Source organism: Salmo trutta, chromosome 1 (assembly GCF_901001165.1).
Source record: "Salmo trutta chromosome 1, fSalTru1.1, whole genome shotgun sequence".
In the NCBI taxonomy this organism is placed as follows: domain Eukaryota; kingdom Metazoa; phylum Chordata; class Actinopteri; order Salmoniformes; family Salmonidae; genus Salmo; species Salmo trutta.
In genome coordinates, this window is record NC_042957.1 from 33153094 (window position 1) to 33177557 (window position 24464).

The 24464-nt window shown below is 41.9% G+C and overlaps 1 protein-coding gene across 1 annotated transcript in view; it reads left to right on the plus strand.

Moving 5' to 3' along the window:
- Positions 1-527: 527 nt before the first annotated feature.
- The window catches only part of ube2j1 (ubiquitin-conjugating enzyme E2, J1), a 31591-nt gene continuing 7654 nt past the window's right edge, over positions 528-24464 (plus strand). The window contains exons 1-4 of the mRNA XM_029754024.1: positions 528-859; positions 21625-21698; positions 21916-22047; positions 22730-22814. Of these exons, the coding sequence (XP_029609884.1) occupies positions 829-859; positions 21625-21698; positions 21916-22047; positions 22730-22814 (322 nt within the window). The 5' untranslated portion in view covers positions 528-828. The remainder of the gene's footprint in view (positions 860-21624; positions 21699-21915; positions 22048-22729; positions 22815-24464) is intronic.

Below are 24464 nucleotides of genomic sequence, written 5' to 3' on the forward strand. Positions count from 1 at the left end.
CATGATCATTACACAGGTGCATCTTGTGCTGGGGACAATAAAAGGCTACTCTAAAATGTGCCGTTTTGTCAAGCAACACAATGCCACAGATGTCTCAAGTTTTGAAGGAGCGTGGAATTGACATGCTGACTGCAGGAATGTCCCCCAGATCTGTTTCCAGAGAATTGAGGAGGTGCTGAAGATAATTGATGTCTGTAATGAAGCCCTTTTGTGGGGGAAAACTCATTCTGATTTGCTGGGCCTGGGTCCCCAGTGAGTGGGCCTGGCTCCCAAGTAGTTGGGCCTCTGCCCACCCATGGCTACGCCCCTGCCCAGTCATGTGAAATTCAAAAATAAGGGCCTAATGAGTTTATTTGAATTGACTGATTTCCTTATATGTACTGTAACAGCAAAATATTAGAAATTATTGCATTTTGCGTTGATATTTTTGTTCAGTGTATCTTAATAAAGGGAAAGAAAGAAAGAAAGTGTGTTAATAAAGTTTTGTCGTTCAAATCCTTTACAGTTCGACTACTTCCTGTTTACATGTTCATGTGACGTCACACGACTGACATTTTTCTCTGTTCGAACAGGTCGTTCATCAAATTCGTGGAACAACAAACTTGTGCCACGTCAGGACTTCCTTTCTAGCTAACTAACTCATATGACAGCTGTTTAGGGTAAACTGCATACGACTTTTGGCTCTCGGTGAGCTTTACCGAATACATTGCTCGCATGTTTTGGACGAATCAAAAGTCAGTATTGGCTAGTGTTAGCTGGATGTGCGTGTGTCAGCTGTCTCTCCTAAACAGACGCGAGCTACATTTTGAGTCCACTTGACTTGTTAAAATGGAGAACAAATATAACCTCAAGAGCCCAGGTAAGTTTGTAAATGACACAGACTGCAATATGTCGAACTCGCTAATGCTATTTAGCTTAGCAGAAAGGATTTGGCTTTATTCGCTTTCGGTTTCCCCATCATGAAGAAGTGACTCCACCATCATGCTGATAGTATCTAGCGTTAGCTAGCTTATTTGACTGTATGGTTAGCTAACTATTTGCCCAATGACATTTGAATACAAAGTACAATGCCACAATATTAAGAAATAATCAAGACGTTATGGCCTTTTACAGGCGTTCTGCCACTTAGTAGCTAACACGTAGCCTAACCTCAACTTCACGAAGTCATGATATACTTTTGTCTATTTTCGTGTTGCTGTTCATTTGATCAGACTTAGTGGAGTCTTTGAGCATAGATACAAATAAAAAGTTGGTGTCTTAAGTGTTGTAACTTAGTTATTTGCATTCACTAACACCTTACCCAAAAAGACAGTAATCTGAGCAGTGGGACCTGGTTATGATCACTCCAAAATAGTGAACCTAAAGCAGATACCTCTGGGGTTGACATTGTTACTCGGCCTCTGACTGGCTTGCCTGGTCCAAGGACACACACGTGTACACTGGTGGCAGGTGCAGAATTCTCTTAACGTGAACAGCTGAGTGGGTTGGAACATGTCACTTTCAACCACAGCAAATCAGTTACACTAAGCTCCATGTGTTCAGTCAGTTCTGTGGTTTCCTCACTAGCTCAAATTAGACATGGTTTCTAGATTTCATTTTCTGCCTTCTTAGGCCAGCCTTGGGCTGTGTCAAGAAATATGTACAGAAACCTTGTTTTTGCATAAAGCATTTTCTGGCCTGTAGTTCCTGTCCTCCATGCTAGATCAAGTATAGTGTGGAGGGTTGGGGAAAGATTTAAAAATTCTCTGCTCAGAATGTTGTAGATCAAAGTTAGTTTGTCCTTGCGCACCCGGTGTGGGCTGCATTTTAAGGTCTTAAAGAAAGGGTTTACAAATACAGCTTGGGTTAGCTAGTGTTTGGATTTTGAGAGGGGGTCAAAATAAGGCTGAGGCTATAGTTGAGAGAGGATCAAATAAAGATTTGTTTCCAGTTTTGAAAAGTGGTCAAGTCAAAATAAGGAAATGGCTACACCACTTTCTGGTAGTTGATGCATTTACAGTATCCCATTTTTGTGTGGATAAGCAAATGGAGAACCTATGCTTAGTATCACTGTCCCCATTTTTCAATAGCCTATTGTTGTAAGGTGAGCGTGACATTGTCTCTGAGACATGTCCCAAAAGCTTGTAGAGCCGACTTCTGAGGAGGTATATGTCCCAAATGGCACCCTATTCGCTACAGTGAGGGAAAAAAGTATTTGATCCCCTGCTGATTTTGTACATTTGCCCACTGACAAAGAAATTAGCAGTCTATAATTTTAGTGGTAGGTTTATTTGAACAGTGAGAGACAGAATAACAACAAAAATATCCAGAAAAACGCATGTCAAAAATTGTATAAATTGATTTGCTTATTAATGAGGGAAATAAGTATTTGACCCCCTCTCAATCAGAAAGATTTCTGGCTCCCAGGTGTCTTTTTATACAGGTAAGGAGCTGAGATTAGGAGCACACTCTTAAAGGGAGTGCTCCTAATCTCAGCTTGTTACCTGTATAAAAGACACCTGTCCACAGAAGCAATCAATCAATCAGATTCCAAACTCTCCACCATGGCCAAGACCAAAGAGCTCTCCAAGGATGTCAGGGACAAGATTGTAGACCTATACAAGGCTGGAATGGGCTACAAGACCATCGCCAAGCAGCTTGGTGAGAAGGTGACAGCAGTTGGTGTGATTATTCGCAAATGGAAGAAACACAAAAGAACTGTCAATCTCCCTCGGCCTGGGGCTCCATGCAAGATCTTACCTCATGGAGTTACAATGATCATGAGAACGGTGAGGAATCAGTCCAGAACTACACGGGAGGATCTTGTCAATGATCTCAAGGCAGCTGGGACCATAGTCATCAAGAAAACAACTGGTAACACACTACGCCGTGAAGGACTGAAATCCTGCAGCGCCAGCAAGGTCCCCCTGCTCAAGAAAGCACATATACATGCCCATCTGAAGTTTGCCAATGAACATCTGAATGATTCAGAGGACAACTGGGTGAAAGTGTTGTGGTCAGATGAGACCAAAATGGAGCTCTTTGGCATCAACTCAACTCGCCGTGTTGGAGGAGGAGGAGGAATGCTGCCTATGACCCCAAGAACACCATACCCACCGTCAAACATGGAGGTGGAAACATTATGCTTTGGGGGTGTTTTTCTGCTAAGGGGACAGGACAACTTCACCGCATCAAAGGGACGATGGGCGGGGCCTTGTACAGTCAAATCTTGGGTGAGAACCTCCTTCCCTCAGCCAGGGCATTGAAAATTGGTCGTGGATGGGTATTCCAGCATGACAATGACCCGAAACACACGGCCAAGGCAACAAAGGAGTGGCTCAAGAAGAAGCACATTAAGGTCCTGGAATGGCCTAGCCAGTCTCCAGACCTTAATCCCATAGAAAATCTGTGGAGGGAGCTGAAGGTTCGAGTTGCCAAACGTCAGCCTCATAACCTTAATGACTTGGAGAAGATCTGCAAAGAGGAGTGGGACAAAATCCCTCCTGAGATGTGTGCAAACCTGGTGGTTAACTACAAGAAACGTCTGACCTCTGTGATTGCCAACAAGGGTTTTGCCACCAAGTACTAAGTCATGTTTTGCAGAGGGGTCAAATACTTATTTCCCTCATTAAAATGCAAATCAATTTATAACATTTGTGACGTGTTTTTCTGGATTTTTCTGTTATTCTGTCTCTCACTGTTCAAATAAACCTACCATTAAAATGATAGACTGATCATTCCTTTGTCAGTGGGCAAACATACAAAATCAGCAGGGGATCAAATACTTTTTTCCCTCACTGTATATAGTGCACTACTTTTGATCAGAGCACTATGGGCCCTGCTCAAAAGTATTGCACTATATAGGGAATAGGGTGCCATTTGGGATGCAACCTATGTGGAGCCCTTCTTTAGCTGCGTCTCATAATAACAATGAGTGGGTGTGACAGAAGAAAAGCCTCTGCTGCCACATGGGCCTCCTGACTTCTGCGGTGAGGAGGGTTTCAGTTAGTGGACCTGGGGGATAGGATTATAATCCTGTACACAAAATCTTACGTAACGCATTTGTTTGCAGGCAACTGGGGACGATTCAGACAGGTTGGGTCCTGTGAGCAGGGAGACACCGTTACATAATGACTTTTAACCAAACTCATAATAATACAATAGGATTTAGAGACCAGGGCAATGATGGAATTGTCTGAGTTTACTACTGACCACTCCCCCTTCCTAACATAGAGGTCTATGTCCCAAATGGCACCCTATTCCCTATATAGTGCACTACTTTTGACTAGCGCTGGGAATTGCCAGGGATTGCCAGATATTATCACGATATATAGGTGCCGATATGATATGTATTGCGATTCTTTGTGTTATGATTTTATTGCAATGTTAAGTGTGTGTGTGTGTGTGTGTGTGTTGGTGTTTGTGTGCACAGTCAGTGCAAGAGAGTTAGTTAAAAAAAGGGTCAATGCAGGTAGTCCGCGTATCCATTTGATTAGCTGTTTAGCAGTCTTGTTTAGCAGTCTTATGGCTTGGGGGTAGACGCTGTTTAGGGTCTTGTTGGTACCAGACTTGGGGCACTGGTACCACTTGCCGCACGGTAGCAGAGTGAACAATCTATGGCTTGGGTGGCTGGAGTCTTTTTGAAGAAACGTTGGGCCTTTATCTGACACCGCCTGGTATAGAGGTCCTGGATGGCAGGGAGCTCGGCACCAGTGATGTACTGTGCCGTACTCACCAATTGAAACGTATTTTATTGTACTGATCAACAACATTTGCATAGAAGTAGCAATCTCTTATTTTAAGACTAAGTAATGATGTCATTCATTAATTTGATTTGCCCACCCAGTCAGTTGAGCTCAGTTAGGGGAGACATGACAGATAAAAGGGGAAAGTATCTTTGGATGTGAGGGAGAGGCGATTAAGTGAATTAATAATGTTTTTGTGGACAATCAGCTTTGAAATCAGAATATCTTTGCTTTATGGTTTCACAAACAAAGTACTAGGGCAGTGAATCCTGACTGAGGACAGAGATCCCGAATGAGTTTCTCCTCGTCTTTCAGGTTGTCTACACTTGACACTTACATGCGACTTCTGCTGTCAGAATATGAAGATTGCATTGAAAAGACTGGTCTGATTGTGTTCAGATCTGGTTGACCACTTCAGGAGGTGGTCAGGGATGCATTGTGTGCTTATTTCTCTTCAGTCTCCTCAGAAAACTTGTGTTCTGGGACCGAGAGGCATCTTTTCATTATAACATTGGAGGAAATATGTTCCTAGTATGTGAGGACCGTGTTTGCTGGCCTCATATATGCTAGTCAGCTAGCTAATATTTAGAAAAACTTTTGTTTGGCGAGAGTTATGTTAAACCCTTGGCAATCCCGTTAGCGTTGCTTGCTGGCTAGCTACAGAGGTTAGCTGGCTAGTTAGCTACAGTAGTTAGCTACTGCCATCAGTTGTTGTGTTATAATATTTTGCCTCTTCCACCGTTTGTAGAATGCATACTGCCATTTTAATATCGCGGAGGAAAAGAGAATCTGGGCACACTGTGGACACGGTAGACACATTTTAAATGTAGGTGTAGATGCATGACGCGTTCGGAATTCCATGATCGGAACTCTATGATCAGAATATTGAAGCTGCATGAACTGTCAAGTCTATAGATGGCCTCTGTCGCAACTTGCCACCGTTTCTGTTCCTCTTTAGGGACAGTCACAGCACAACTTCAAATCGAATGTTATTTGTCACATGCGCCGAATACAACAGTTGTAGACCTTACCGTGAAATGCTTACTTACAAGCCCTTAACCAACAATGCAGTTTTAAGAAAAATAAGAGTTAAAAAACAAATTTTACTAATCTAAAAAAATAGAAGCGCAACAATAAAATAACAAGGCTATATACAGGGGGTACCGGGTCAATGTGCAGGGGCACAGGTTAGTTGAGGTAATTGAGGTAGTATGTAGATGGGGGTAAAGTGACTGCATAGATAATAAACAGCGAGTAGTAGCAGCAGCGTAAAAAAAAAAGTGTGGGGGGGTGTCAATGCAAATAGTGCAGGTAGGAATTTTATTCGCTGTTCAGCAGTCTTATGGCTTGTGGGTAGAAGCTGTTCAGAAGCCTTTTGGACCTAGACTTGGCGCACCGGTACCACTTGCAGTGCCGTAGCAGAGAGAACTGTCTATGACTAGGGTGGCTGAAGTCTTTGGCAATTTTTAGGGCCTTCCTCTGATACAGCCTGGTATAGAGGTCCTGAATGACAGGAAGCTTGGCCCCAATGATGTACTGGACAGTACGCACTACCCTCTGTCGAGCCTTGCGGTCGGAGGCCGAGCAGTTGCCATACCAGGCGGTGATGCAACCGGTCAGGATGCTCTCGATGGTGCAACTGTAGTACTTTTTGAGGACTCCGTGCCAAATCTTTTCAGTCTCCTGAGGAGGAATGGGCATTGTCGTGCCCTCTTCACGACTGTCTTGGTGTGTTTGGACCATGATAGTTTGTTGGTGATGTGGACACCAAGGAACTTGAAGCTCTCAACCTGCTCCACTACAGCCCCGTTGATGAGAATGGGGGCGTGCTCGGCCCTTTCCTGTAGTCCACTATCATCTCCTTTGTCTTGATCACGTTGAGGGAGAGGTTGTTGTCCTGGTATCACACTTCCAGATCTCTGAACTCCTCCCTATAGGCTGTCTCATCATTGTTGGTGATCAAGCTTACCACCATTGTGTCATCTGCAAACTTAATGATGGTGTCGTGCTTGGCCACATGGTCATGGATGAACAGAGAGTACAGGTGGGGACTAAGCACGAACCCCTGAGGGGCCCCTGTGTTGAGGATCAGCGTGGCAGATGTGTTGTTGCCTACCCTCACCACCTGGGGGCAGCCTGTCAGGAAGTCCAGGATCCAGTTGCAGAGGGAGGTGTTTAATCCCAGGGTCCTTAGCTTCCACAGGGAGACAAATGCTACATACCTGCAGACAGAGTTCCACTTATCCAGCAGAGCAAGCAACTAATCCAGTTAAGAAAGAAACCTCGCTGTCTGTCTGCAACACATCTGGTTTATGTGTATCAGCAGTAGGGTTGCATGGTATACCAACATATACTAGAACATGAAAAATGGTTCGGTACTAGAAATTGTTACTTTCGGTACTTCTGTCAAATGTGTCTCATGTCGTCTACTGATTGGGACGAGCAAGTCTGTCGCAAGCGCACCGTGCATGCCTCTCGCCTACTCCACTTACTCATACATTGCTAGAGCACTGGGAGACTGGGCTGCAACATGCTAGCTCCCCACTCATGCTGCACAGAAATGAACACACTTGAATATTGCGACATGGCATGTTGAAATGTTGAAACTGTTAATTACTGTTTGCAAAACAATGCCCATACAGGCTTGAACACTTAACAATGCAATAAGATACTCATAGCTTCCAGCTTTGTAGGCTGATATTCCTTGCTAGCCTACAGCTGAAGGAAGCTAACATCAATTCACTACCGAAATACTTTGTAAAGATATGCTGATTTCAAAGCTGTTTGTCCCCAAAAACTTTATTGATTCACTTAATCGTCTCTCCCTCACATCCAAAGATACTTTTGTCTGTGTCAACTGACTGTGTGGGCATGTATCCATGACATCATTATTGGGTCTTAAAGACAGTGTGCAATTTCATAAAATAAGAGATTGCTTCTTCTATGCAAATGTTGTTAAGCAGTACAACAAAATAAGTCCCAAATGGAAGGAAACAGGTTGTCATCTGTAGCCCCATGAAATCAGTGAAACCAACCTCAAAGGTTTATCAATAGAGATTTAGCATTCAAATAAATGATTACCATTGTGTTATGTAGTTAGATTGGTAAAAACAAAGTCCAATTAATTGTATGATTGTTTAATTAATTCATTAATGCATACATGGCTGTCTGAAATGTTGACATCAATTTTCAGATATAATGATTGAAGTCAGAAGATGCCCAACGATTGAACAGAGCAGTAGCTGAGTTTATCTGTCTGGATCAAGTGTCATTTTGTGACTTAGGCTAATATGCCTTTTTATTTTTTGCTGTGGTGTGTGTGTGTGTGTGTGTATGTATGTATATATATATATATATCAGTATTGAAGTCAAAATGATGGTATCGTGACAACACTAATCAGCAGTGAGTATCAGTATTGATTTAAAAGTCTGAGCCTCAGTAAGTGCACTCGTGCAAGGCTTGATGTCACTGTTGTCCAGATCAGGGTTAATATAGGGTTTTGAAGCTCGATTCTTACTGAGCAAATGATGCTATACTGTTATTAAAGGTTCAATGCAGCTTTATCTCAGTATCAAATCTGAGTAACAATTAAGTACCTTACTGTGATTGTTTTAAATTAAAATGGTAAAAAAATAAACAAAGATAGCTTCTTAGCAAAGGGCAATTTCTCAAGCAAGAATTTTGCTGTTTGGGAGTGGGCTGAGTGGGGAGGGGAAAACTGAAAATTAGCTATTATTGTCAAGAGAGGTTTGGAACTCTCTTATTGGTCTGTTAACTAATTTACCACATGGTGATGTCACCATGGAAGGCCAAAACTCCATCCCACCAAAACAGGCTGAAATTTCAAACAGCAGTCTTTTCAAACAGCTCTTACACTAAAAGGGCATTATCACAATTTCCCAGTATTATTCCAACCTCCATAGTATATAAATAAAACACAGGACAGTCCAGTTTGAGTGCACTGAGCCTTTAAGGATTTCCTAAGGTCCTGTTAGTTCTTTGTCCTACCTAGTGAATTATTACGATACATCATCATGCTTAACCGATAGCCTGACTCTCACTGCAAAAGCCCCTCACCCCATAGTGGCTTTAATGAGGGATGGCTGAGTTGTTTAGCCTACACGAGGGTGCATGTTCGCTGTCGGAGGATGCCCGAAAACAGCACATCTCCTCTTTCTGTCCCCTGGGAAACACAATGAGTGCGGATGATACCAGACTGCTCCAAGACAATGTCGATTCGACCACCCACATACAAAACAATGCTTTTATTTTCTTCAGGCTTTTCTTCTCTTTCCCCGCCATAACCAAAAGAAGTGTTTTTGAAGCCTGCTGCAGTGTTTTCAAAGGGAGCCAGTGTTTATTCCCCAAACCGAAGGAATCGGACTTAGTAGGGACATAGGCTATATGTAAACTTTTAACTCTGAATCTGGGGAGTTTGATGCATAGCCTTATTTTTCACGAGCTATATTATAATAAGTGTAAGGTTATGTAAAAAGTAGTGTTGGAGCCGGTGTTTATTCCCCAAACCGAATGAATTGGACTTAATGACGGGTGGTTCTTGGAGTGCTCAGTGGCCCTTCAGGTTATAATATAGCCCGTGAACAATAAGGCTATGCATCAAACTCCCCAGATTCAGAGTTAAAATACATATAGCCTATGTCCCTAGTAGGTAACAAATGGGCAATGGCAACTTCATGACAAATTAGGCTAAATGTTCAATCTTGATAGGAAGTGTTATGCTATATTTTATGTTCATTACAATAGCAGGGCAATATCACGGTAACGGAGTTGCGCTGAGACTCAGCTCTTTCACATTAAAATGTATGCCAAAGAATGAACATTGAACCAAACACACATTTTGGAAACAGAATTTCGGTAAAATCTCCCTCACTTTGTGACCATGTTTTCCAGAAACTCTTAAATATCTGTTGGAAATGAAGATTCAACTATGTCTGCAGAAACAATAGGGTATCAGCTTTTTTGAGTTTTAATCACTTAATAATTCATAAGCCAAATAGATATCAGTAGAAACACTAATATGTAGGTCTACCTACTTGTTTTTTTTGTTTTTTTGTGAACTTTCATCATCCTCCCTCATGAGGGAGAGAGGTGGGGTTTTGTTAATGGAATTACAAGGCACAGTTTCTTAAACTTACACAAGGTTGATGTATTTCTAATACCTTAAGACTTTTTCTGGTAGGTGTTTTCTTAGACCCCTTTTCCATCTTTGAACAGAAATCAAAGCCTTTGCTTTTTCCTAATATTTAGGATAGAAAATGGTTGAAAAATGTGCAGTGCCTTCAAGTATTCACACCCCAGGCCTTTTTCTGCATTTTGTTGTGTTACAGCCTGAATTTAAAATGAATAAAATTGAGATTTTGTGTCTCTGGCCTACGAGACACACTAACCCATAATGTCAAAGTGGAATAATGTCTTGAGTCAATAAGTATTCAACCCCTTTTTGTTATGGCAAGCCTAAATAAGTTCAGGAGTAAAACATTTGCTTCACAAGTCACATAAGTTGCATGGCCTTGATTTTTGAATGACTACCACAGCTCTGTACCCCACACAAGGTCGGTCAGCACAGATTCAACCAATGCCTTGCAAAGAAGGGCATCTATTGGTATAAAAAAAAAAGACATTGAATATCCCTTTGAGTATGGTGAAGTTATTAATTACACTTTGGATGGTGTATGAAGACACCCAGTTACTACAAAGATACAGGCGTCCTTCCTAACTTAGTTGCAGAGAGGAAGGAAACCGCTAAGGGATTTTACCATGAGGCCAATGGTGACTTTGAAACAGAGTTTAATGGCTGTGATAGGATAAAACTGCGAATGGATCAACATCATCATACAGAATAAAAAACATCCATCCTGTTTGCAATAAGGCACAAAAGGAAAACTTTAAAAAAGAAAATTGTTAAAGAAATGAACTTTGTCCTGAATACAAAGTGTTATGTTTGGGACAAATCCAACACCACACATCACTGAGTACCACTCTTCATATTTTCAAGCATAGTGGTGGCTGCATCATGTTATGGGTATGCTTGTCATCGGCAAGGACTAAGGAGTTTTTTGGGGATAAAATGAAACGGAATAGATCTAAGCACAGGCACAATCCTAGAGGAAACCTGGTTGTCTGCTTTCCAACAGACACTGGGAGACACATTCACCTTTCAGCAGGACAATAACCTCAAAAACAAGACCAAATATACACTGAAGTTGCTTACCACGACAACATGGAATGTTCCTGAGTGGCCTAGTTACAGTTTTGACTTAAATCTGATTGAAAATCTATGGCAAGACTTGAAAATGGCTGTCTAGCAATGATCAACCTCCAACTTGACAAAGTTAAAATGTTTTTTTTTATGAATAATGTGCAAATATTGTTCAATCCAGGTGTGCAAAACTCTAAAACCTTGTTCACATTGCATGCCTTAATGCTCAAATCAGTTTTGTTTTTGAATATCGAATGTCCGAGTTGCAAGTGACCAAATTGGATTTGTGTGTGTTCAGACAGCAGTCATTTTCTGACATGGTTACGTTAGTTGTCATGGTAATGACGGGTGTGTGTGCAGTGATGTAGGCTGATTGGTGGTGCTCGTGCTTTCTATCAATCAGAAGTTAAGGTGACAACAATACCTGCCATGGACGTTTCCCAGTTGCTTTGAAGGTTCCAAATCATAGTGTAAGAACACTTTTAAAGCTTCAAAGGATAAGGTTATCCAATTTTCAAAACAAGTCCTTTTTGGCTAGCCACAGCAGTCAACTAAGTAGCTGTTTAGCTTTCTGGCACATTCACTAATTTGTTTGTAAACAATTAGCAAGCTAGTTGGCTACCACATACATGTTCTTGGTAAACTGTCAACAGAGTAGCTAGCAAGCAACAAGATATGCCAAATAACAGTCTAAAAACCACTTGAGGGCAAATAAAACAGATTTGACCATTTAGACGCAAGTCACATGGCTAGGAATCAGATTTGTATATGACTTCAAACGACCTACGAAGGTGGCTTGAAATATCCGATTCCATGTGCTTCTTGGCTGTTCAGACGGCAGGTAAAAGAACAAATTTAAATCAGAAATGCCCCAAAAAATGAAGTGAGTCACTTCAAACTGCCAATGTGAACACTGCTTAAGAGACTTACCCAGAAAGACTCACAGCTGTAATTGCTGCCAAAGGTGATATTAACAAAGGTGATGTATTGACTTGGGTGTGAATACTTATCTTTATGAGAGATTTCTGTATTTTATTTTCAATAAATTTGCAAACATTTCTAAAAACATGTTTTCACTTTGTGGCGTATTGTGTGTAGATGGGTGAGGGGGAAAAAATCTATTTAATCAATTTTGAATTCAAGCTGTAACACAACAAAATGTGGAATAAGTCAAGGGGTACGAATACTTTCTGAAAGCACTGTGTGTGTCTTTATATCTAAAAAAGATGGACTGTTAGCTTTTATTTAACACCAGGTTTGACATGCTTCTATAGACTTCACGTTGGTGCTCATGGGTCCTTTACATGGAAATGCCCAACAGCTGTCTCATCTAGATAATCATCACAGAAGGGGTGGTGTGCCCACACAAGCAGACCACACTGTGCTAGTGTTTCATCTGGAAATCAACCCTACAAAACCCTGTTTTGATTAGTCAAATCAAATCCCAATTTAAACCCCTCAGTATACAGTATTTTCATAGTGACTGCTCATCCCACCAGCCTACTGAATCAACCCTGGTTAACCAATAGTGGGGTGTTTCTGAAAAACGCTCACAAAATGATTCAGCCAGCTGCTGAGAGAGACAACCACTATACACGTTGTTGGAGGGGGGACCCATATTACCCAATGAGATCTGGGACAAGCTACTGTTGACAGCTGCCATGGCCCGGGGATCAGGCCCATGATTGGAGGGTTTAGTGGCACAGACAGTGTCTGAGCCGCTATTGGCACTGCTATCAAAGCTTGGAGCTTTGTATTCAGGCTGGATGAGACATGGAGCTGTGGAGCTGAGACACTCCAAGTGGCTCTAACTTAGCAAGCCTGCCCTGCCCGTCTCTCTATACCATATCTCACCTTTCCCACCGCTCAACCACTTATTTGTATTTTTTTTATTTAACCTTTATTAACTAGGCAAGTCAGTTAAAAACAAATTCATATTTACAATGACGACATACCCTGGACAAACCATAACCAGGACGACGCTGGGTCAATTATGCGCTGCCCTATGGGACTCCCAATCACAGCCGGATTGATACAGCCTGGAATTGAACCAGGGTCTGTAGTGACGCCTCTAGCACTAAGATGCAGTGCCTTAGACCACTGTGCCACTCGGGAACCCTAAAAGAAGTCCCAAGTGTAAGATTTTATCTGCCACCGCACAACAGGAGAAGTATCAACTTAAATATGGTTACAACCATTAAAACTATAACCACACGTAGCATATAGACTTCCTCACTTGTTATTTTTAGACCAGGAAATACAGTTTTCTGCTCATAAGCACACTCCAGGGATTTGTACACATGGTCCTCCTCCTCTGCAGTAGCTCCTTCAGTGTGTGAATGCATCATCTGTTGCTCCTGGGGAGAGAGAAAGGAAGAGTTGATAGCTCTGCAGGCTTGTTGTGTGAAGGCCTGCTGGGGAGTCGTGCTCCAGTTTGGACAGTGTTAAAACTCAGTGGCTGTCAGGGCAACTTACACCACGCATCACCCTTGCTGACTCTTCTGGTCCAGAGTTTCTGTGGGCCAAATGCATCAGTGCGTTAGGGAGGAGGTTGTAGTTCGTACACACACTAACACACACATTCCACTATACTGTGCAAACCATATAGACTATTTTCTACAATGACCTCTTGGCTCCCTACAGTCTTTGGTGAATATGTGACCGACCGCCTCGATTCGGTCTTATGTAGCAAAATTTGAAGTTGTTTTTTTACATCAGATAAAAGTAGAGACAGCTAGAAAATGGTATATCATACACTGCAGTTGAGGAACAATGGGAAAGTAATTCTGCTTTGAAAGTAACCCTACTTTTGAGAAAATGGCACTTGAATGTTTTGGTACACCTGCTGGAGAGCTCTTCTTTGTCTACACCCATTCAGGATCGTTCACACCCTCTTAAGCCTTAGTCCCACCCTTCTCTTTAAGGATTCACATGTGAGGCCATGTGGTAAACACACGCTATATCAAATAAAATCAAAGTTTATTTGTCACATGCACAGGATACAGAAGGTGTAAATGGTACAGTGATAGTACTTGCATAGTAGCAATATCAAAAACAAAGTGTCCAGATAAAAATATTTTATCGTTAGATGACGCTTACCCGACACACTTGTCTAAATTGATGGGTCATGTGAAGGAAATGCTATAACCACCCCTCACCCACATCTAACTAAGAGGATGGGTCACTATTGTCTAGACATGTACACATTCATGAAATACAATAGATGGCCGTAATCACCCCCAGACACACCTGCTAATTTTATGGGTCATGTAATAATCCGGCCGAGGTGGAGTCTTTTTAGACATGTAGCTAGCTAAGTAGCTAGCTAGCTAAACAATGAACCGGCATAACCCCAACTCATACTACTACCAATGCAAACATTGTCATAGCTAACAAGCTAGGCTAAATATTAAGTAGCTAATATTAGGCTATAACTAGCAATGCAAATGGTTTACATTATCTCAGCCAATCATGGCTAGTGGGAAGGTTCCTGTCTTTTTCCATGGCTAAACCAACTAGGCTCGTAATTGAACAATTTTATGTGCATTTATGGATGGAATACAAGTTTGCTATTAAGGCACACCAAAGTTCACATGTTCCAGAAAGCATTTTGATAAAAAAAGAATTCCGTTTACATGCTGCTCCTGTGAAGTAGTGACGTGTGACATATGCCGTAGTTTCCTGAAACAAGTCACATACATTTGAAGTCAGAAGTTTACATACACCTTAACCAAATATATTTAAACTGTTTTTCACAATTCCTGACATTTAATCATAGTAAAAATTCCCTGTCTTAGGTCAGTTAGGATTACCTCTTTATTTTAAGAATGTGAAATGTCAGAATAATAGTAGAGTGATTTTATTTCAGCTTTTATTTCTTTCATCACATTCCCAGTAGGTCAGAAGTTTACATACACTCAATTAGTATTTGGTAGCATTGCCTTTTAAATTGTTTAACTTGGGTCAAATGTTTTGGGTAGCCTTCCACAAGCTTCCCACAATAAGTTGGGTGAATTTTGGCCCATTCCTCCTGACAGAGCTGGTGTAACTGAGTCAGGTTTGTAGGCATGCTTTTTCAGTTCTGCCCACACATTTTTTTATAGGATTGTTGTCAGGGCTTTGTGATGGCCACTCCAATACCTTGACTTTGTTGTCCTTAAGCTATTTTGCCACAACTTTGGAAGTATGCTTGGGGTTATTGTCCATTTGGAAGACCCATTTGCGACCAAGCTTTAACTTCCTGACTGATGTCTTGAGATGTTGCTTCAATATATCCACACAATTTTCCGCCTCATGATGCCATCTATTTTGAGAAGTGCACCAGTCCCTCATGCAGCAAAGCACCCCCACAACATGTTGCTGCCACCTCTTGCTTCATGGTTGGGATGGTGTTCTTCGGATTGCAAGCCTCCCCCTTTTTCCACCAAACATAACAATGGTCATGATTTTGTTTTATTTATTTTTATAAAAATGTTTCGGTGAATTTTTTGCCGTAGAAGTACAACTCCTTGGTTACCTTGATACCCTAAACTGCCTTCCCTTGTAATTAAGTAACACAGATAAATAAATACCGGTACACACCAACTACATCATGTAAAAAAAATACATATCAAAACTATATATAGTTCTATTTTTGTTTCATCAGACCAGAGGACATTTCTCCAAAAAGTACAATCTTTGTCCCCATGTGCAGTTGAAAACCGTAGTCTGGCTTTTTTATGGTGGTTTTGGAGCAGTGGCTTCTTCCTTGCTGAGCGGCCTTTCAGGTTATGTCGATATAGGACTCGTTTTACTGTGGATATAGATACTTTTGCACCTGTTTCCTCCAGCATCTTCACAAGGTCTTTTGCTGCTGTTCTGGGATTGATTTGCGCTTTTCGCACCAAAGTACATTAATCTCTAGGAGACAAAACGTGTCTCCTTCCTGAGCGGTATGACGGCTGCGTGGTCCCATGGTGTTTATACTTGCGTACTATTGTTTGAACAGATGAACGTGGTACCTTCAGGCGTTTGGAAATTGCTCCCAATGATGAACCAAACTTGTGGAGGTCTACAATTTTTTTCTGAGGTCTTGGCTGATTTCTTTGGATTTTCCCATGATGTCAAGCAAAGAGGCACTGGGTTTGAAGGTAGGCCTTGAAATACATCCACAGGTACACCTCCAATTGACTCAAATGATGTCATTTAGTCTATCAGAAGCTTATAAAGCCATAACATAATTTTCTGGAATTTTCCAAGCTGTATAAAGGCAGTCAACTTAGTGTATGTAAACTTCTGACCCACTGGAATTGTGATTAAGTGAAATAATCTGTCTGTAAACAATTGTTGGAAAAATTACTTGTCATGCACAAAGTAGATGTTCTCACCGACTTGCCAAAACTATAGTTTGTTAAAACCTCTTAGGGATCCCTTATGACTAGAATCCCGTTAACGGGATCGATTTGACATTATCCGGTAAATTGCAGAGCGCGAAATTCAAAAATACAAAATTTGTCAAGATATGTGTCTACATCATATGTGTCTTACATCATTTAAAAGCATGACGTCTTGTTAATCCAGTCACTTTGTCAGATTTCAAACAGGCTTTACGGCGAAAGCATACCATGCGATTATCCGAGGACAGTGCCCCGCATACAAAAGCATGAAAAACTTTTTCCAACCAAGCAGATGCATCACGAAAGTCAGACATGGCAATTAAAATAAATCGCTTACATTTGAAGAGCTTCATCTTTTTGCAATCCCAAAGGTCCCAGTTACACAATGAATGATCGTTTTGTTCGATAAAGTCCTTTATATCCCAAAAATGTCTGTTTATTTGGCGTGTTTGATTCAGAAATACACCTGTTCCAACTCACCCAACATGCCTACAAAGGATCTAATAAGTTGCCTGTAAACTTGGTCCAAACATTTCAAACAACATTTCTAATCCAACCTCAGGTACCCTATTATGTAAATAATTGATAAAACTTAAGACGGAATAAACTGTTTCCAATACCGGAGAAAAACAACGAGGAGAGTGCTCTCATTCACGCGCACCAAAACACTTGAGTCCTTCTGAGTGACACTTAGAAAGAATACGAATACTTCTCCATTTTTCCAACAAAAAAAACATTGAACAATTTCTAGACTGTCGACATCTAGTGGAAGCCATAGGAACTGCAATCTGGGTCCTAATAATTAGATTTTCCCATAGAAAAGCATTGGAAAATCTAATGACCTCAACAACAAAAAAATATCCTGGATGGATTGTCCTCGGGGTTTCGCCTGCCAAATCAGTTCTGTTATACTCAGACATTTTTTTTAACCGTTTTAGAAACATTAGTGTTTTCTATTCAATACTACCATGCATATGCATATCCTAGCTTCTGGGCCTGAGTAACAGGCAGTTTACTCTGGGCACCTCAGTCATCCAAACTTCCGAATACTGCCCCATAGCCTTAAGAAGTTTAACAAGAAATTTGTGGAGTGGTTGAAAAATGAGTTTTAATGACTCCAACCTAAGTGTATGTAAACTTACGACTTCAACTGTATGTACTGTACAAGGACAGTACAAGCTCGTTACGCACTCTGTACATTTATTCAAATTTTATAAGAATGCAACATATTTTAATTGCTGCCCGGGAGACACTTTTTTAGGATTCGGCAAAAGCCTGTGGTAATAAAGAAGGGACAACCTAAAACAACCTATTGCACAATTCCACAGAAAATTATATTTCCTTTTATAAAGGGGTTCAAGTTGTTTTTAAATAAATGTTATTCCAATTCTACTGTTAAACTTTTATTCCAGTGTAGTCTCCAACACTGACAGCTTTGACAGCTTTGTGGTACTGTGCTGCTTTCTGTTGAAGCTTAGTATCTATTGTTTTTTTTATTACAGATTTCCAAGCTGTAGTTAAGGATTGTTTCTCCAATGTTGATTGTAGACGGAAATGCATCTGTTGGTGTATTCTACACGATGACTTCTAAGCTTGATTTAAAGTGTCAATAGAAACCATTGGCATCACTAAGCTGACATCTGGATGTAAAAAGAGATTTCTCAGGACAGTAATTCTCTTTGGAAAATATGATTTCCCCCATTGCTTTGGTCACACTGTCAACCTTCATGTAATTCGCTCACTGAAAGGTTTCATGCAAACCATCAAGTGGTTATTTATGTACTTATTAGCATGTAATAAAGTTGGGAGAGAGAGACAGATCCATATCGTGATAAATTGCCTGAATTGATGCGATAACGATAAATGGCATTCTACGTTTAACATTATTGTGCACCTCAGTTATTTTTTTGTTATCCTTTAACTTCTACTACTAGTTTGACAGTTGGAGCCAACAATTGTCCCATTAACAATCACCCATATTAGCAAATGTATTTCATTTCACATTTTTCTAGTATAGGCTGCTTATCGTAATGAAGGACATCAGCAAAATTATTGCGATAAGTGATTGGTATATGGTCTGTGTCGGTAATGTTCGGTTTATCATCCCAGCTCTATGTCGTCAGCCTCTTGTGATTAATCTCATCTTGTGTTTACACCCCAAAAAATGTTCAAGAAGCTCAACTTGATTTGGGTTCCTACTTCCTACCATCTCTGTCCCTGTTGTCTTTGGGTAAACACGTGAAGGAGGGAGAGGGGGGGTTTAATCAGTGCATTCTTATCACTCTCGCACACACACACACACACACACAGACTTTCCTTCATTTTTCTTATCTTTCCAGTGCAGGATTACAGAATGGTACAGATAGTTACATCTTTAGAGTGTCTGGCCAGAGGCGGGATCAGATCTGGAACACGTGCCCTGGGAGGTGTGATGTCAGAGCCTCTGTTCCACTGCCTTAAACTGCTTTCCTTCCCCTGCTCTCTGCCCTACAGTCACACAGGGGTCTGAAAAGCATTACTAGCTGTCAAATCTTTGCTTCTTCTGTCCTTTTTTCCTCAATTCCTTTAAAAAAACCTTAAAGCTCATTGGAGGAGCAGGTTCAAGGCTCCGAGCACGCAAATTGGAGCACGGGAGGGTCCAAATCAAAGTATGCGAACGGAGCATGGAGGGCACTTCTCGACTGCGTACTCAGTTTGTACATATTTTGAAGCATGCATCGATACAAAGTGTGCAAAGAAATATGACTCGACCACTCAATAAATTATGCAACATTTCTTGGAATCAATGGCGGCCATTATTTGAGCTGAAGCGAGAGAAAATACACTCTGACTTCAGAATGAAATGTTGCGTATTCACATAGAATATTGTAGTCAGGCAACATATTACATCTTGATACGTTAATAAATACATGCTGTGTTAAGTTTGGCATGTTTACCTGCCTATGTACCGTAGACCGCAAGTCAATTAGGCTAACTGGCTAGCTTCTACTGTTAGCTATTGTAGCTAGCCAGATAGCCACAAAGAATGGACATCTACCTTACATAATATTCATTTTAGGTCATTTTGGCCTGTTAAACTATCTGTTTAGCTACATTATTACGATTCACATATAGCTAGCTAGCTGATAGTTATGAAGTAAAACGTTTGCTTTGTGTGTGTCTTGTTTCGTCTATTGTTTCCGTTGTCCTGGCTGAAAGAAGGTTCAGTGAATGGGGAGGAGTAGTGTGAGGTAATACAGTAGGGGGAGTGCGAGTGCATAACATTTGAGAAGCAATCTCCACCCTCTCGTCCTCACAAGAACGTACTCAAAAGAACGTTGTCGGAGAATGCACTTGGAGCATGAGAGTGGGGAGCACGTTAGTATGCATATTGAGAAACACCCAGTATGTCCTGATGTGACACGTGGTCATCAAAATGTCCTAGTTCACTTCCTGCCAATCAGTCTTGACCAGCAGCAGAGGTGTAATAAGGCTGCTGGTCATTAAATCAAGGAGAATGTGTCCTTTATGGTTATAGAGCCGTATTGCAAACATCTGTATAAAAGGGACTGGTCCAGATCAACACACTCCGGAGGCGTCAACCTTCATGTCATAGGGGTTAATACAGATGTTTTCAGCTGTTGAGAGCATATCATGTCTGACGCTGACCCTGGCTTTACTGCTTGACCCTACTGCTATACGAACGTGTTTACTTCCTCTTCCATGAGCCCTAGTTACATGGAGTTTAGCTTGCACAAATTTGGCATCGCGCGTGCTTCCTGTTTCCAAGCCAGGCAGTCTCGTCATATAGCCTAGGCTACTCATTTGCAGCTGATGGGTTTTCAGTCTCTCATAGAGATTTTTAACTCATCCAAAGCTGGATTTGTGTTGACATTTGAATGGACACCTGCTGAATGGCACAATCCTTGTATTATTTGTAATGATTTTTGGCAGACATAGATGAACAGTAATTAACACACTCAACACCACACAATGTCAAATCATCAAATCTGATTAATTACCAGGGTTTTCGGTGACAAGCCACATTTTTTCAGCCTGCTGAGGTTGAAGAGGTGCTGTTGTGCCTTCACCACACTGTCTGTGTGTGTGTGGACCATTTCAGTTTGTCGGTGATATGTACACCGAGGAACTTAACTTTCCACCTTCTCCACTGCTGTACCATACCATCTGTGGATAGGGGGGTGCTCCCTTTGCTGTTTTCCTGAAGTCCACGATCATCTCTTTTGTTTTGCTGACGTTGAGTGAGAAGTTATTTTCCTGACATCACACTCCGAGTGCCCTCACCTCCTCCCTGTAGGCTGTCTCGTCGTTGTTGGTAATCAAGCCTACTACTGTTGTGTCGTCTGCAAACTTGATGATTGAGTTGGAGGCGTACATGGCCACGCAGTCGTGGGTGAACCTGGAGTACAGGCGGGGGCTGAGCACGCACCCTTGTGGGGCCCCAGTGTTGAGGATCAGCGGAGTGGAGATGTTTCCTACCTTCACCACCTGGGGGCGGCCCGTCAGGAAGTCCAGAACCCAATTGCATAGGGTGGTGTCAAGACCCAGGGACTCAAGCTTAATGATACGTTTGGAGGGTACTATGGTGTTGAATGCTGAGCTGTAGGCAATGAACAGCATTCTTACATAGGTATTCCTCTTGTCCAGATGGGATAGGGCAGTGTGATGGCGATTGCATCGTCTGTGGACCTGTTGGGGCGGTAGCAAATTGAAGTGGATCTAGGGTGACGGGTAGGGTGGAGGTGATGTGATCATTGACTAGTCTCTCAAAGCGCTTCATGATGACAGAAGTGAGTGATACAGGGCGATAGTCATTTAGTTAATTTAGTCATATAAAGAGCTCCAGCCCATGATAAAGCAAACACAAAAAATAAAAATAGTGGAAGCCATAAATACTTTTTTCCACTGGAAAATACAGTACCCCATAAGGCGATAAACGTAGAGGTTTGAGCTGGTTTGACAGACAGTGTGCGTTGCAGTGGCTGGTTCGAGTCAGCACTGTAACCTTTGTGGAGCCCAGTCTGTCTGTGTTAGCCTCCCCTCAGCCCAGGCTGAAGTGCTTTTCCAGCCCTGTGCATCTGAAATCAGGAGTTTAGCCTGCTGTAGTGTCTGTTTATGGATGGATATGGGGATGTAGAAAGACAGCTGGAGAAGCTGTGACATCACATGCCAGTGGAAGTAAACTGCAAACTTTGTGTCTGCTGGGATAAAGAGTGAGAAGATGTCTGCTAGTCGTTTTACCTGGGGCTTACTGGGATGTTTTGTTTGTTTGTTTGTTTGTTCTCTTCGCCGGATCGGTGCTAGCTGTAAAGCGGCTGATGAAGGAGGCTGCTGAACTGAGGGACCCCACAGACCACTACCACGCCCAGCCACTGGAGGTGAGTCACACCTGGGACTCACTCGGGCTCATCAGCACCACAAACATCCCTGTCCTCCTCATTATCAACATAGTGTGTCATGGGTGTGTGCTTCCCTATATGTTTCTTACAAATCAACAAACAACCCCACACAAAACACATAGAGAAGGATGTTCTCTAGCTAGCTGGACCAATCATTGAAATGTGTTAATTTGACTGACTTGTTGTGTACTCGCAGGATAATCTGTTTGAGTGGCACTTCTCTGTCCGCGGACCCCCTGACTCGGATTTCGACGGTGGGGTTTACCACGGCAGGATCGTGCTGCCCCCGGAATACCCCATGAAGCCCCCCAGCATCATTCTACTCACAGTAAGCACCCAAAACACACACACTCATACACACACACACTTATGAAGATATCCCCCTCTCTCGATCAATCACAGCCAATGATGTGTTAGTTGAAGTAACGATGAAGGGCAGCTAATCCAAATGATCAAGGCTGGAAGATGGACAGCTATAGACATCTTGCCATAACCAACAGCCACATCTGGTTACATCACACCGAGCCACTACTGTCAGAACAAGACCTAGCTGTCTTTGCACGGTCATTGCACTGTCACAGAGGATTTGAATGGTTCTGTGGTAATGCACCAATAATAACCCGAAGAACCAGTGACAGGCTGATAAAAGCCAGTGGATCCGAAAGGTTGTGACAGTCTTTATGCCCGGTCTCTTTTTTTCCTTTTTCTTTTCTCAGCTCAGGCTGGCAGGTTTTTCTTGGTCTTTGAAGGCACTCTCTTTCTTTTTCTTAACATCTTTTTCTTAACATCCCATCCCTCCCATCAACCACTCCCAGTCTCCCTCTACCATTCCCCCCCCCCCCCCCCCCCCCCCCCTCTGTCGGTTTTCACTGTCTCCTTGTTGCTTGTTCAGCCAGGTTGTCATAGGATCTTGATTACCATATCGCTGTCTATCATAGAAATCCAAAAATCTCTACTCTATATTCTATATGTGTTCTATATGTAATTCTATAGTTATGCTTCTTTTTCAGCCCAATGGGAGATTCGAGGTGGGGAAGAAGATCTGTCTGAGCATCTCCGGTCACCACCCAGAGACATGGCAGCCATCTTGGAGCAGTAGGTATCCCTGTGTAACAGGTGTCACTGTGCCTGCTTTAACAGTATAGCTTCCTTCCGCACTGGCACTCGATTTCGGATCCTCTGTCTCGCAAACACACGTGACTGCCCGCTTGATAACATCTTAGCCAACTACGCTACCGAAAATCTAGCCGTTCGGTAGTGCAAGTAGAGAAATTTCAAGCATAAGAGTCAGGTTACCAATCCAACTCTGTTACACCTACAGCGATAGGCCTCCTCTAGCCTCTAGCCTGTTCCCCCTACTCCTCCAGCTGCTGCACTAAAACTTAGCCTAGCATCCCCACTCACTTGCTCTCTGCCTGGCAGGTACCAACAGGAAGAAATGAGACATAGCTGACATAGTTCCCAAAATGTTTTGCATACGGGATGATTTCTGTATTTTGAATGTTACATATCTTGAAAACTTGATTGCTGACAGGCCCAAAATGTTTTGCTTATGTCAACTATGGACTAATGATGCAAATACCCAAAGATTGTTTTTGGATGGAGTTTTCCTTTAAGACTTTTTGTTTGAATTTAAATGAAGGCAGATATGCAAATGTGTTTTTTTTTTTGCTCAACTTTGTTCTACATTGTTCTATCATTGGGCTTTTCTCCCACTATTTAAGGAGTCAAAACTGGAAGCGGCTGAAAAGAAGCCTTCATAGCAGAACAAAGTAAATAAGATAAAGTTTTACTTCAAATATAGATTTGACACGCACGTCTTATTCGCTCGCAAAAATCTGTGTTGGCAGCAGGCAATCTGCTTCGTACCTCAAGTTGGATATTTCCATTCTTTTCTGGCCTGATTTCAGTTACCACCATTAAGCCATCCTTTCTCTGAGTATTCCCCTCATGTTACTCTCCGTACCAAAAGCATGAAAATGTTATCAGATAGAATTCAGTGGGAGAATCTAGATGTCCCACACTGCATTTATTTCTATTACTTTAGGGGTATTTTGGATGAGCCAAAAAAAGCTTAGTCCATAGTAAGGGTTAGGGAATTAATAACAGAATTTAATCATGTGGACAAACAGGTTGTGACAGACAACCTCCCCATTTTGCCCTCCAGGGTCACATGGCAAAACAATGAGGCCATGCCCCAGAGATTGGACCTCCCCTGCTGGGTTTTTGGTGTCTCAGCTCTCCAGTACAAGTTCACTCTGGTGCATTATCAGCTCACTGTGGTGGAAAAGCTGGATAATAAATTCCAGTAGAATCTCAAAGACTGGGTCCCAAATACACTGAACAAAACAATTTCAAAGATTTTACTGAATTACAGTTCATATAAGGAAATCAGTCAATTGAAATAATTTCATTAGGTCCTAATCTATGGATTTCTCATGACTGGGAATAGAGATATGCATCTGTTGGTCACAGATACCTTAAAAAAAAGACTGTTTTTTTGATCCACATCCCTATCTGGTGTTACCATTTGCCTCATGGAGTGCGACTCTTCTCCTTCACATAGAGTTGATCAGGCTATTGATTGTTGAATGTTGTTCCACTCCTCTTCAATGGCTGTGCCAAAGTTGCTGGATATTGGTGGGAACTGGAACACGCTGTCATACACATCGATCCAGAGCATCCAAAACATGCTCAATGGGTGACATGTCTGGTGAGTATGCAGGCCATGGAAGACCTGGGACT